A 14,370-nucleotide genomic window follows, 5' to 3' on the forward strand; every position below is an offset into this window, starting at 1 on the left:
GAACACTTCGCTGTTACACTAAACTGCTTGTAAACATCTGGGTCACATCACCTGTTTAGACTCTGCTGTCATTTCTTTAGTTGCCAGATGACACAGCTCGTGACATTATTTCCCTCTTCACGGTTGCAAAAAGTGGGGGAAAAAAGTCAGTGGGGATCTCCAAACTGCTAGAATTGAGCACAGAAGTTGGAGAAGGTTCCAACAGCTGCTCTATGTGCTGGCACAACATTCACCCTAAGTATCATTAATATAAGCAGCCAACTTTGAATTTTGCTTGTTTAATAGAAGGACAAAGATATCATTGCTCAATCTGAAGAATTATATAGGAAAAGGAAAACAAAGCAAGGTCAGAGTAGCTGAGGAGGAAGAACTCACTTTCCTGCTGACAGCAATCAGGAGACACTCTGCTGCTCCTATTTGCAGCTCAGGCTCATTTAGGAGCAGACACAACATCTCCAAGAGCTTGCAGTTGTCTGCTGTGATGTGGCTCAGGGCCACCCAGTCAATGTAGCCAGCTAAGGTGTTGAGTGCTGCCATCCCCACGCGGCAGTTTGCCTGGGCCTGTGAACAGCGAGAAGGCAAGAGGTCAGAGCCAGGGAAAAACACCAGTTCCTACCTAAAGGCATCCATTCCCTCAAAGACCATTATCAGAAACTACCCTGAGAGAGAGAGAGAGAGACCTGGAGCCTTCTGCTGCCACCTCTCATTTCTCTCTTCTCACAAGGTTTGTATCATGGGTAAAGAAGTCCATCAGTAAATGGGAACTGCACGTAATGGACTCTAAAGCCTGGGAAAAGCCTAATTCTAAGCAATCTTAGGTTTAAGAATGACTAATGCACTAACTCCAGCACAGCTCCACTCACCTTTGGCTCCTGACCCACATCAGTCTTCTGAAAAAGAAAACAAGATCTGGTAAGTGAGCAGCTACAGCACACACTTCTACCCAGCCACTGCTGGACAAGCTTATACTCGAGAATGCAGCCAGAAGCAGATTCACAGAACAGCTCCCTAGTGACAGAGGCTGCAACACAGTCACCTACTCAGGACATAGCTGCAGCCATCTTAACCACCTCTGCAGCCCCTGGGCAGGTTAGACAACAGGACTCTGAGTTGCAAGTTAAGCCACAATTTCCTTCAATCAAAAAGATGACACACCAGTCAGCAAGCATCAAGGAAACAGAAGGAACATTTAGATGCTTCCTGGAAGACTCCAGGGAAATAACTTTTGACCATCTTATATCCAACTGCCAGACTCTGAAAGATGCTGGTAGCTTTTACCTACTGAGATTGAAATTTCTTTACGGAGAGAGTGATCCGGCATTGGAATGGGCTGCCCACTGAGGTGGTGGATTCTCCGTCCCTGGAGATATTTAAAAAGAGACTGGATGTGGCACTCAGTGCCATAGTCTAGCAACCGCAACGGCGGTAAAAGGGTTGGACTCGATGATCTCTGAGGTCCCTTCCAACCCAGCCAATTCTATGATTCTATGAAGTCTAAAAATGGCAATTTGTCCATGGTCAGTAAGGCAGCTGAGGAGAGCTGGGGCAAGAAGTTGCAGCCTGACTCCTAGCTTCAACACTTGGCAGCAACGCACACATCCTTTTGACTAATGCAGAGGAGTCCCTCGGATACCCACTTTTGATTTTTCAGTAGCAAAGATACCACAAGCACATCTTTCTGCTGCAAGGCTTTAGTTTGAAACTGGCCATCAATGTATTTAGTGCAGTGGTTTTACAGTTTACAGAAAGTCAGGCTGGAAGGGACCTCAAGGATCATCTGGTCCAACTCTTCTTATACTACAGATTATGTGAGATGTCTTAGCACCCAGTTGAGCTGAGACTTAAGACTTTTGAAAGTGGGGGAATCTACCACTTTCTCTGGGAGACCATTCCAATGCCTGACTGTCCTTATGGTTGTCTCCCAAACATTTAACAACTGAGCCACCATACCAGAACTGCATACTTAAAAGCATTGCAAATTACTATTGTCTTGGAGAACTGTTTGTCATCTCCCTCAGCCTGTATGCAGACAGGTAACTGAACACCCAACCCTCAGAATTTACCCTGTGCACAAACATCCCAAAGATCTGCTAACCTGTAGAGTGGTGAGGGCTTCTTGCTCCTGGGGTGCTCCAACCTTGCCAATCAGAAAGATGCCACTGTTAGCAGAAGCAGTCACACTTCAGAGCCTCAAACACTGCAATTCAAACCTTACCTGGAAATGCATTTCAACCAGACTACAAAATGCACCAGGGTATCCCACCCACCACTGTGAACCTCACAGAGAACTGTCTGTGCTACAGGTGTGTTTGTTCAGCCTCTCAATGCATCAGGAAAATGAACAGAAGTCAGGTAGGAGGGGGGGTTTTCATTGCCTCAAGGTTAATATTTAGTGTAACTCTGGATTTTAATTCACAGCAAGAAAGAACAAGAGATACACCTAAGCAACTGAATTTTAAATACACTTCTCAGTTGTGCTTCACTCTCAAATCCACTTCCTTCTCATAGGAACATGAGATAAGAGACTTGCCTTATCCATCTTGAATAACATAACTCTAGGTAAGAAATCAGGAAAAATGTCTCTACACAAAAATTAGGAACATCTCTCACCACAACTTGACGAAAAAAGCCTTCCTGACCTAAACTGTCAGAGAAAAGGACAAAAGAAGCCCAGATGCAATGCTGAGACATTGAAACCTCATGCATTTTGGTGTATCACCTCAAAGACACCACTGCAGTGTAAGAGAGCAGATGCGAACCCAGAACAGCATCTCATTACCAGTGTTGTGTATAATACCCCAAATCTACCCATTTCTGCCACAACCACACATTTGTTCTGCTAAGCCGTAGAGCCCTCCTGTCAGCAGCGCATTCTGAAAGCACAGATGAGGCATCCACTCAAACCATTTAAACTAGCAAATCCAAACAATCAACACTAACTCTATCAGCCTTGTGTGTTCAGTCTCTCCAATGAGCACTGGCTTCCCAGGCCACAGCAGTTCCCCATCTTGTGGCATCAGCCCCAGATTTCAGAGGGTTTCTGCACTTGTTTCTCCAATGACTTTTGAGTTGTAACCCAGTTCCTAAACTCTTCCACCACTGACTGAAGGAGTCCCTTACCATGCGTCTGTACTTGTTGACATTCTGCTGCAGAGCAGTTAGTAGAAAGCTGAAGATTTTCTCCATGTTCTGGGTGAGGGTTTGCTGGATATCTCGTCGTCGCTGAGTAGGTAGAGTTTGAAAGGTCACCACATCCTCTGCCAAACGTAGGAGGATGAACATCACCAGTTCTGTCTGAGTCTCCTGATGTCCCAAAATGAAACGCACTCCATCAGCACAGTTCAAACATTAACATCTCCAGAGGTTAGCTCAGGGATACAGACAAAGCAAGCATGCATGAAGATACAAGTCACTTCTTGGGAAAACAAGATAGGAGGATGGCCCTCTCACTGATAAAATGATATCCTGTAACTTAATCTTACAGGGATTTCGGAGCCCATCATCAGCCTGTCTCACCGTATCATGACTCACTTGGGCCTTCCTCAGCATGAGGGAAAACTGAAGCCCAAGCTATGTGCAAGCAGAAGAGAACAGAGAGGTGTTTCATTCATACCCCTTGCTTGGAGAGGGTATCCAGTTCCTTCAGCATGTCAGGCCAGTGCTGAGGCCATTCCCGCTTGATCATCTCCACCACAATGCGAGACAGAACATCCTTAATGTGACTTTCCTCCTCCAGAATACTCTGAGTTCCCTGTTACAGAAGAGAAGTAGTGTTATACAAAACAGCAACCATCAGACATTTACAATTCTGATATGGGAAGCACAGTGGTTGCAAATATTCTAAACCACACAAAACAACAAAACACAACATTGTGTAGCTCTTCATCCCAGCCACCTTGGATGACACCCTCCCAAGCACCCATACCTAGTGATCTCTGGGAAGCAAGACAAATTTTCCTCAAAAGAAGGTCAATTGGTCATGAGAGCAACCACAACAATAGATAAAAAACAACCTGACTTAGACAATGACTTTGATATTCTTGCAAAGGAAATTAATGTATTTACTGAACTTAATCCTACAAAAAAATGAAAAAGTAACTTATGTATGTTATACGAACCTCACAATGTCCTGCCATGTGAGGTGACATGCTTAAGTGACCCAGGAATAAGACAGAAGAAAGCACTGGAACAACCAGGGACGCACAGCAAGAAAATAATGAATACAGAATTGAATTCAGGTCCTCTGTACTAATTAAATGCAGTCTTTTATCCTTTTGCTCCTATTTTCTGTCTCCAAGTGAGAGAATCATGTTTCAGAGAACAGTCTGGGGCAGAGAGTACTTACACTGGATATGAGGCCCATGACATTATTCTTTAGATACACTTTTTCTAGTCGAGGCATATTGTTCCAGCGGAACCTGTTCAAAAGAGTTCAGAAAAAAAAAAAAGAGGAAAACAAAAACAACATAAAGTCAAAACATTTATAAATATCTCTGACTTAATTCCCAATGAACCATCACTTCTCTACCTAAATGAGAGCCATTACAGCTCACTGACCCAAACCCCTAATGAAAAGGGTGAGCTAAAACTGCTGCTGGCAAATGGGCGTGCACCTCTCAGACACAAGAAGCAGCAGCCAGGGCACAAAGCACCGAGGCGGCAGAGAGAGGAATCTCAGAACTGAACTAATACAAAGGCTCTTTGTTAGCATGAGGCTAATGACAGGGCGTGCTTCGAAGACCCACAGATAACTCTGTGGGTTTATTTACATCACAAGATGTCAATGTGTCTCAGAGCTTGATGAATTAACCTTCCTAACCTGCCTGAAAGCCACTTTCTTCTCCTTTCCTCCCCTTAGAGAGGAGGAAAGAATCAGAGCAGGACAGCAACTATCCTCCGTCGCTGAGCATACTATCCGCGTCCTGAAGGTGCCTCCCTGAAGCAAGGAGGCACTGCATGGGAGCAGACCCACGCATGGGCTGCGTGGCTGCGGGCTGGGACCCTTCCCCGGGGCAGGGGGCGGCGGGTTGAGCAGCCTTACTTGACCACATGCTCCAAGATCTGAAGGCCGAAGTGCCGGACGATGGCCGTCTGCGTCTTCTCCGCCAGCTTCAGCCCGCAGGGCACGCATATGGGACACTTCTCCTTGAACTCCTCGCAGAACTGCCAAAGGACCGGGGGACACGCACACGCAGTCACAACACCGGCGTGAGCACGGCGGGGCGCGGGGCGACCCCTCGGCGGAGGAGGGGACGCCCGACCCCCTCAGCGCCGCGCAGGCGCAGCCCCAGCCACCTTCCCGCGGTTGCCAGCGGCTCCCAGCGCCTCGGGGGCCGGTCCGACACCTCCAAGCTCCTGCCGGGACCGAGCTGGCCCTGGGGCCGTGCGGACGGAGCACCCGCGTGGTCGGAGCCCGGCGCCTCCCCTCCCCAGCCGGCTACCTTGAGTGCCTCCAGGCGGTAGCGCTGCGTGGAGGCCGGGTCCATGATCACCGTCACCGCCTTCACCAGCTGCTCGCAGAGGCTGCTCACCTGCTCGGCGGACATGGCGGCGGGCTCCGTGCCCGCGCCACCAGCCACCGACAGGCGAGGGGAGGGGGCGGCCGGCACGCGGCGCACGCGCGGCACGGCAGCGGCTCAGCGCATGTGCGCTGGGGGAGGAGGGGGCGGGGAAACGCATGCGCAAAGCGAGCCCGACTGAGGAACTACAACTCCCGGCCGACTGTGGAACTACAACTCCCGGCGTGCTCCGCGGGGCGACGGAGGCGCTGGGGTGGGGCGGGACGGGGCTCGGCGGGGCGCGGCGCGGCGCTCCACCCCCTCTCCGTACGGCGGGCAATCAGTCGGGCTGGAGGCCGCGGCGGGGCCCGGGGAATGTCGCGGGGTCGGGACCGTGTGGTGGCCCTGGTGGACATGGACTGCTTCTTCATGCAGGTGGAGCAGCGCCTCGACCCGCAGCTGCGTGGTCGCCCTTGCGCCGTTGTTCAGTACACCCAGTGGCAGGGTGGAGGGTAGGTATTGCCGCCGGCGGGCCGTCACTCGTCCCCTCGCACTCTTCCCCGCCACGGGGCCGTTCCGGGCCCTGCACCGTCCTCCGTGTTTTGCAGGATCATCGCGGTGAGCTACGAGGCTCGCGCCTTCGGCGTGTCCCGCGGGATGTGGGCGACGGAGGCGCGGGCGCTGTGTCCTGAGCTGGCCCTGGCGCGGGTGCCCCAGGCGCGGGGCAAAGCCGACCTCACCCGGTGAGCGGGAGCCGGGGATCGGGACGGGCTGCGGGCGGCGGGGGAAGGGCCCCCTTACGCCGAGCGGTGCCTGAGACCCTGCCCACCGCCCGGCAGGTACCGGGAGGCCAGCGCGGAGGTGATGCAGGTTCTGTCGCGCTTCGCCGCCATCGAGCGGGCCAGCATCGACGAGGCGTACCTGGACCTGACGGGCAGCGTGCGGGAGCGGCTGCGGGCCCTGCGCGGGCGCCCACTGGCGGCCGCCCTGCTGCCCACCACCTTCGTGCAGGGGCTGCCCGGCACCGGCCCCCAGCCCGGCGGGAAGGGTACGCATCGATCGGTACCCGGCGCCGGGTCACCCTCCGGGGCTTCGCGGACCGTGGGGGGCGGCTGTCGTGGCTTTGCTTTGAGGTCGCACAACGCAGGGAGAAAGGAGCGGGTTGCTGCAACCCTCGGACCCCCTGTGCGGACCCTCTCCCCGCTCCCGGTACATCGGCAGAAGTTGGGCTGCTTCAGCTCTCCCGAAGCAAGAGCATGGGAAATGCGATCTGTGCTTCCCCCCATGGGTGGCTTTTTTTTTTTTTTTTGGCTCCTTTCTCCTCCTTTCTGCTGGCGTGTGCGGCTGTTGGCTGCGGATGGTTCCTTTGCTGGGCTCCGCATGAAATCCCCTTTTGGCCCCTTTTTTAGAGGAGCAGCGGCAACGTGGCTTGGAGGAGTGGCTGGCGTTGCTGTCTTTTGATAACCTGGACTGTCCTGACCTGCAGCTAACCATGGGTGCTGTCATTGTGGAAGAAATAAGGGTGGCTGTAGAAGCAGCCACCGGATTCAGGTGTTCAGCTGGGATATCACACAACAAAGTACGTGTATAACAACATCAGCCTGATTTTCTTCTGAGCAGCAGAGTCAGAATGGTCTGTAGGTACTCTCTATGCACTCCCCCAAGTCTCCCATAGAAGGTGAGTGGGGAATGCAGCCCTGTGTGAGCATGGCTGTAGGGAAATCATAAGACATAAGGAAATGGGAAGAGTTTTTTTCTTAGACATGTGGCCTGTGCAGTCAGCACTCAGTTAGTTTACTGCCTGGATTCCTGGTGCACCTGAATGAGTTAGCTCACTAGAAGAAAAGTGTTTTAAGGCCTCCAGGAAAGGTGTCTTCAACAAAAAACATGAGCTTAAAGCAGGAAACCTCCACCTTCGAGGCAAGTTTCAAGCAAGAGTGGCTGTAGCCAAATAATAGTTTTTACTGACACAAATTTCCAGCAACTTGCAGGAAGAACGCCACCAGTTTGGGGCACTAAGGTGAGCTGGGTTGCTTTTCCTCCTTCTGGTCAAGGAGTGTTTTCACCCCTGCTGGCCACGCTCTGGGTGATGCTCAGCCAGCTGCTGAGAGCAGCCACTTCATGCATGACAGCAGCTGCAGAAACAAATAGACTTTGATGCTGCAGCTATAGAGGGCTTCCTGCTGGGTGAAGTGCAGAGTGGATTATTGACAGGACCAAGCATTCATTTCATTACATTCTTTGCAAAAGGGGCTCATTTGTTCATTTACAACTTGGAAAGTGGAGGGTCCAATTAAAAAAGGGAAGGATAAAAACTAAATGGATGCTTTGGAACTTAAGGAAGAGAAATTTTAACTTGAGCTACTGCAGAAACAACTGAAAATATTACCAGGTATATGCAGATACTAGTTTTGCACCAGCTCACCTTGAAACTAGAGCAGATAGGCAAAAATGAGCTAGCTGGGGAAGATCATTGGCACAGAAATTTCCAGTGGCATGGATGTTTGATTTGCCATTTTGCTCTCATTAATCAGGAATAGCAGAGAACATCCCTGCTATCCCTAGCAGCTTCTCCCAGCTTCCATTTTCTATGCTAGCATTTTCTTGATTTTTTTTTTTTTAAGGGAATAAGAAACTATGATGTGCTGAGCCATCCCTGCAGAACTGTATGTCTGCAAGAGCAAGCACAACACGGAGATTACCAGAGCCTAAATGTGGCTGTGCAAAACACGTTACAACACTTCCATAGCCTGGTCTTGTAGGTGCAATCCTTTTCTGCAGAGAATGAAATGAATGCTTGGTGCTGTCAATAATCCACCTTGCACTTCACCCAGCAGGAAGCCCTCTATAGCTGCAGCATCAAAGTCTGTTTATTTGTTTCTGCAGCTGCTGTCATGCATGAAGTGGCTGCTCTCAGCAGCTGGCTGAGCATCACTCAGAGCGTGGCCAGCAGGGGTGAAAACAATCATTGACCAGAAAGAGGAAAAGCAACCCAGCTCACCTTGGTGCCCCAAACTGGTGGTGTTCTTCCTGCAAGTTGCTGGGAATTTGTGTCAGTAAAAACCATTCTTTGGCTACAGCCACTCTTGCCTGAAACTTGCCTCTAAGGTGGAGGTTTCCTGCTTTAAGCTCATGTTTTTTCTGAAGCAAACTGTCCTGGGGGGCTTTTCTTTCTAGTGAGGTAACTTGCTATTTGATCAGCTGGGTTCCTGGTGTACTCTTGAGACTAAATACTTGAATGAGCTATTTGGAATCACCTGGAGGGATAACACCATGTTTTTATCAAGAACCACTGATGCCAAACAGTAAAAGAGAAAATTGTTTAGACTTGTTAAAAAAAATCTAGACACCCAGCTAAATATATTTCAAGTTGTTCCATGTATTCTTGATCCTGTGGTAGAGCAGGAGGGTAAGCTGTATAGGAGCTAGAATTCTGTATTTTACAGACTTTCTTTTGCAGCATTATGCTGCTGTGGACCTCACAGGGAGAAGATTAAAACAGTGGCGTTGAGAAAAAGCAAGATAAGCGCAGAAGATGGAGGAGTAAGATGTAGTGAGAGAAATATCCTGGGGAGGATTTTGGGGATGCTCTGGAAACTCTAGGATGCTGGCCTGATGGAAAACTAAGACAACTGACAGTAGATAGACTCAGATTCCCCAGGCTGCCTGGAGCAGGAGTCCAGCCCTTTGCACAGCTAGAAGTCTGGAAGCAGCAGTGCTTTTGGAATACCCAGCCAGTGCGTGCCAGGTCCCGAGGTGGGTACTGCCTGGGAGCAAGTAGCAGTACAACATGTACATCCTTCCCAGCAGCTATTCCAGAGGCAGCTCTTAGAGGCGATTCAGGACAAGCCATTAGGTAGAGTCACAATAAAGTCAGTGCAAAGTTTGTAATAACAGGCTTTCCACCCTTTCCTCTCTTACAGACACTGGCAAAACTGGCCTGTGGGTTAAACAAACCCAACCGTCAGACACTGGTGTCTTCACAATTCGTCCCACAGCTCTTCAGCCAACTGCCTGTAAGCAACATGTGAGTACTGGGGAGCTGCCTGCATATGTGCAGCCTGGGGCTCACATTTAGCTGCTCTGTGGCAGGAGCATCTGTTCAAAATGCTGGTACTGTGCTTCTGCAATTTTGGCTTTTTTCAGGAAGAAAGCCCTCTTTGTCTCCATTGTTGTACTTGCTTCTGCTGGTTTGTCAACATTGCTTGTGTGAGCAGAAGTGAAGTGACTTGAGGGTAGGAAACTGTTCCTGGCCACCTCGACAGCGAGTAATTTGATGCTAATTGATAGCAGCTATCAAAGTCTTTCAACTCCACAGAAATATCTCATCAATGCTTGTAAGAAATGGAGAGGAAATCCTGACAGTAATCCCTCAGGAGGAGGTGCAGCCTGACAGTGAAGGAATCACAATGGAAAATCCTGCTGGCATCCTGGGGGAACAGCCTTTCCTGGTGTAGAGCTGGGCTCAGGGTGACTGCTGGGGTGCACAGGAGTAAGATGGAACAACCAGAGGCAAGGAAGCAGTCACTGTGCCCCAGTGTGAGTCACAGCTGTGCTCCCAGAGAGCAGATGTGGTTTGGTTTTGAGAATCCACGCTGCACAAGTATTTTTCTTGGTGGAGGAAGAGTTACCAGCACCACTGCTCTAGAGGAAAGGAGACCTGGTCTTGCTCTCCATATCTGCAGTGCTGCTCTGTGCCTTCAGTGTCTCCCTAGGGATGGAGAGGGAGTGTATAGGTAAGGGTCTGCTCGTGTAGGAGGAAGCAGGGAATGTGTGAAGCATTTGTCAAAGCATGGTTTGGGATCACATTTTGAAGATGGAGCTGAGAAACACTGAAACTGGGTGTGCTAAGGAACAATTCCCACATCAGCTCCTATGCGTCTTTCTACTATCAGCAGAAGAGCAGCTGCTCTCTTTTGTCCTACTATTTTCTGACTGCTCCTAGCACTCCTTTACTCTAGGGGCAGTTGCTGCATAAAGATTTGGCATGATCTCCTCTTGATGCTTCATTTGCATTCTCTGTTTTTCTTTCTTTGTGTGCTGTAGCCGTAACCTGGGAGGCAAGCTTGGCACTGCCATCACAGATGTCCTGGGAGTAGAGTACATCGGGCAGCTGACACAGTTCAGTGAGACAGAGCTCCAGGGTCACTTTGGAGACAAAACTGGGTAATGATAAACCACTCACCACAACTTGGCTCTTGGCAGGATTTGAGACTTTTGTGTGGTCACAGGTGGTTCTGCAGTGACTAGGAACATTGGAAGGTAATTCAGTGACATGTTTGAGAAGCATTGGTCTGGCAGGCCCACAAACCAGTTTCAGTCTTGCCTGCTGCCAGGCACCCTCCCCTGGATAAAGTTTTGGCTGTCAGCCAGCTCCTCTGTCCTCATCTGCAGTGTCTAAAGATGGGGCCAAGCTGTGGAAGGGCTTCCCTGCAGGCTGGGAAGCAGGCAGGCTTGAGTCTTATTACAGAGGAAATTACAAGGCTTGACTAAATCCAGAAACACCACTTCTGGGCCCAGAGCAGTGGTTGGGGTGCCCTGCAGACTGGAGAACTGTTGCCAGTTCAGAAGAGGCAGAGGAGTTGCACTGACAGGCAGTTGTGGCCTGAAGGAAGCTGCCTGTCCAGCTGCGGCTGCAAATGCTGAGCTGGGGATGCGAGGCAGAGTCACAGCTTGCACAGAGCTGAAAGCATGGCTCAGCAGAAGGCTGACTTGCTGCACAGTGATGCTTGCCTGTCTGTGAATGTCTTCACATTATGGTTCCTCTGTGTTTTCCAGGTCCTGGCTTTATGATTTGTGCAGAGGAATTGAAGAGGAACCTGTGAAAAATCGGCACCTGCCCCAGTCCATTGGCTGTAGCAAGAACTTCCCTGGGAGGATAGCCCTGGCCACCCAGAAAGAGGTAGGACTTTGCACTTTAGGCTTGGACTTTGCACTGGAGAAAATGAAAACACTGAAAGCTGAGACTAGCTTACAAAACTGATGCTTTTCTGTGTCATGGTGTCCTGAAACTCAGCCTAGGAATGCTGTGGGAGAAAGTGATTTGGGCCCCAGAAATAAGGAAAATTCCCATTTGATAGAAATGCATTGATGAACTCTTGCACAAAGAGGTCCAACTTCAGAACTGTGGGCACGTGCTGTTCCAAAAGTATTTATAGTGCCAACCCTCAAGGGCTTGGTTGTTAGAAGGAAGTTGGCTAGTTAAGCCCAAAGAAAGAGGGTGGACCTTAGCTGTTAGCTGGGGTGAGGTTCTCAAAGAGTTGGAGAGATGCAAAGAGAGATCCAGGGCAGGGGACACAGATTACTTAGCAATGTCTAGTAGTAGCACTGTAGGACTTGTATGTGCAATGTCTTGCCTCCAGCACTGCATCCTCACCTCGGCTGATTTCTCCAGGAGTACTTCAGATACAGGGCCTTGTGACAGTCTGTGTCTATCCCAGCCTGATCCCCCTCCAGCATTCCTGCTGTGCAGAGCATTGCTCTGGCCTGGTGGCAGTCCTGTGAGTAGAGTCCCAACCTGTGTTTCTGCTCTTTTTGTCCAGGTGCAACACTGGCTCTTGCAGCTGGCCTTGGAACTGGAATCCAGACTGAGCAAGGACAGGATCCAGGTAAGGAAGGGGACAGTGTTCTCCCTGCTGGCCTTCAAGAAGCCACGCAGTGTGTTTGCACTGTGACCTGTCTGCAAGAGGCTGAGGGTGGTGTGTGTTGAGGGGGGGGGGATTTGTTCATCCTCAGATGTGTACCTGTCTGCTGAGGTGCCACAAGAAAAGAGATATGCAAGAGCCTGGCCAGGAGGGATGGTTTTGCCACAGAACACTTGTCCCATGCTTAAGAGGCAGGGACCTGAAAGCCACCACACCTTCATGCTGCAGCACTGCTGCTCCCTTGCAACCCTTTTGCTGGTGCAGCTCTACCTGTGCTGTGGGAGGAAGCAATATGCTCCCATCCAGCTGGTAGACTGCAGGCCAGGGTGAGATTAGTCTGCAGGGAGACAAGAAAATGTGCTCAGCTGCTTTTGAAGGAAAGCAAGGACTAACCACTTCCCATCCAACATGGCAGAGCTGTAGAAGCACTTGCAGTCCTGGGTCTCACCCCTTGGACATCAAGGCAGGCAGGACAAGCTGCGGTAGCATCATGACAGCACAAAGTTCTGGGCAGCAAGACCATCTTGGCTGTTCCTGCTCTATCCTGCAGGTGTCACTTGAAACTCAGCTACCTCTTCTCTCTGCAGAACCACCGGGTGGCCAAGCAGCTGATGGTGGTCATCCGCATGCAAGGAGATACACGGGTGTCTCGCATTTGTGCTCTGACCCGCTATGATGCCCAGAAGATTTGCAACGATGCCTTTGCCCTCATCCAAAACTGCAACATGGCTGGAGCTCACCAGGCAGCCTGGTGAGTGTGGGAGGAAGAGGTTCATGTCCCTGTCAGGGGTTGTTCTGCTGCAGGAGGTGCAGGGTCAACTAATGACCTGTGAGAAAGGAACAGGAGTGATACTGACTGAGGAAAAGCAATCCTCAGCACACACAGAGCAGAGTGGAGCATGGGGACATCCACTTGTTACCAGCAGGGCAGCTCTGAGAGCCTGGCTTCTTCTCAACCCCACGTCAGCTGCCACTGTGAAAGTCTGTTAGTAGCAATACTAACGTTTTTTTGGAGAAAACATTTCTCCTACCCCTTGCCAGATACCTGCACTGCAGTGCCCTTGTCCTCTGCGTCTGAACATTATGTTGCTTAAAGTCTTACCTCAAGAGACTTATCCCAGGCTTATGTATGAGCTGATGTTGGTCTGTCCTTTGCAGGTCTCCACCACTTATATCAGTGCTTCTCTCAGCAAGCAAGTTCTCAGAGCCTGCTACCCTCTCTGGAGGCATCACCAACTTTCTGACAAGTGATACCCAGCCTGATGGCACTGCTACCACCAGCCAAAACACATCTGGCAGAACCAAGGTCAAGTTCTTCAGGAGCCCAAGCAAAGAGCCTAGGCAGAAGCCAGCTAATGCTATTGAGTCATTTTTTCCAAAAGGCGTCAGAAAGGCAGCAGTCACAGATGGTGGCAGCAACCAGCCTGCCTGCTGCTGCCAGTGCAGAGTCACTTGTGCCAAGCTCTCCAGAGCACCAAGAGAGAGATGGTGTTGGACTTGCCTCTGTGCACAGTGACCTGGAGTCTCCCGTGAAGCAGAGTCCCAGCGATGGGAGTCTTGCTTCCCCTTCCAAGAAGATTCCTTGTGAGGAGTCACTGTCTCCTGTTACACAAACACCCTTGACTCCACCCAGCTCCAGAACCCTTTTGAAATTACAGCCAGCTATAGAGGGAAATGAGCAGAATTTGCCACCCTCTTCTGAGCTCGCCCCACTCCTGCCTGCCTCGCCAGGGGACCAGCAGCACTGTGAGAAGTGTGGCCAGTTTGTGTTGGTGTGGGAGTTCCCAGAGCACATGGACTACCACTTTGCTCTGGAGCTGCAAAGCTCCTTCCTGGAGCCCAGTGCTCCTGCAGCTCCAGCAGAAGCTCCCACCCCAAAAGCTGCAGCTTCCAGGTCTCCTTCCTTGGGAAAGACCAAGCCCAAAACTCCAGCAGGATCTAGTGCAAAACGACCAAGAGAAGGTGTGACAAGAACTTTAGATTTTTTCTTTAAGCGCTTACCTCCGTAACATCCAGCCACTTGGGAGTGTCTAGACCAGTGTTTTTAGGTATGGTTAAATTTTTTATACTGACGGTCAGATTTTAATGCAGGAAAAAAAAATAAATTATCTCTACCCTAAATCTAAGAGGAACTGGAACTTGTAAATTGCATATGATGCTGCATGTACCCAGTTGAGCTGGTGACAGCTAGCTTGCCTCTGCCTGCTTGGTGCTACCAGAAACTGCAT

The 14,370-nt window shown here is 50.5% G+C and overlaps 2 protein-coding genes across 9 annotated transcripts in view; one reads left to right on the forward strand and one right to left on the reverse strand.

Moving 5' to 3' along the window:
* XPO5 (exportin 5) overlaps window positions 1–5,628 on the reverse strand; it is a 29,004-nt gene extending 23,376 nt beyond the window's left edge. For 2 of the 8 annotated variants that reach the window (XM_030447090.1, XM_030447092.1), the window contains exons 1-8: window positions 5,442–5,628; window positions 5,042–5,163; window positions 4,346–4,418; window positions 3,614–3,751; window positions 3,121–3,303; window positions 2,096–2,137; window positions 864–890; window positions 376–561 (exon numbers count right to left, since the gene is read on the reverse strand). In XM_030447090.1, coding sequence (XP_030302950.1) covers window positions 376–561; window positions 864–890; window positions 2,096–2,137; window positions 3,121–3,303; window positions 3,614–3,751; window positions 4,346–4,418; window positions 5,042–5,163; window positions 5,442–5,546 — 876 coding nt within the window. In that variant the 5' untranslated portion in view covers window positions 5,547–5,628. The remainder of the gene's footprint in view (window positions 1–375; window positions 562–863; window positions 891–2,095; window positions 2,138–3,120; window positions 3,304–3,613; window positions 3,752–4,345; window positions 4,419–5,041; window positions 5,164–5,441) is intronic. The other 6 variants (XM_030447093.1, XM_030447096.1, XM_030447091.1 and 3 more) reach the window with 5 other exon arrangements.
* Window positions 5,629–5,792: 164 nt separating this feature from the next.
* POLH (DNA polymerase eta) lies at window positions 5,793–14,322 on the forward strand. The gene is given in 11 exon segments (XM_030446817.1): window positions 5,793–6,010; window positions 6,107–6,241; window positions 6,338–6,546; window positions 6,908–7,077; window positions 9,422–9,525; window positions 10,545–10,664; window positions 11,277–11,400; window positions 12,041–12,106; window positions 12,730–12,893; window positions 13,301–13,511; window positions 13,513–14,322. Coding segments are annotated over 11 exon segments (2,079 nt in total). The 5' UTR covers window positions 5,793–5,873; the 3' UTR covers window positions 14,152–14,322.
* Window positions 14,323–14,370: the final 48 nt, after the last annotated feature.

This window comes from Calypte anna, chromosome 3 (assembly GCF_003957555.1).
Source record: "Calypte anna isolate BGI_N300 chromosome 3, bCalAnn1_v1.p, whole genome shotgun sequence".
Lineage (NCBI taxonomy): Eukaryota > Metazoa > Chordata > Aves > Apodiformes > Trochilidae > Calypte > Calypte anna.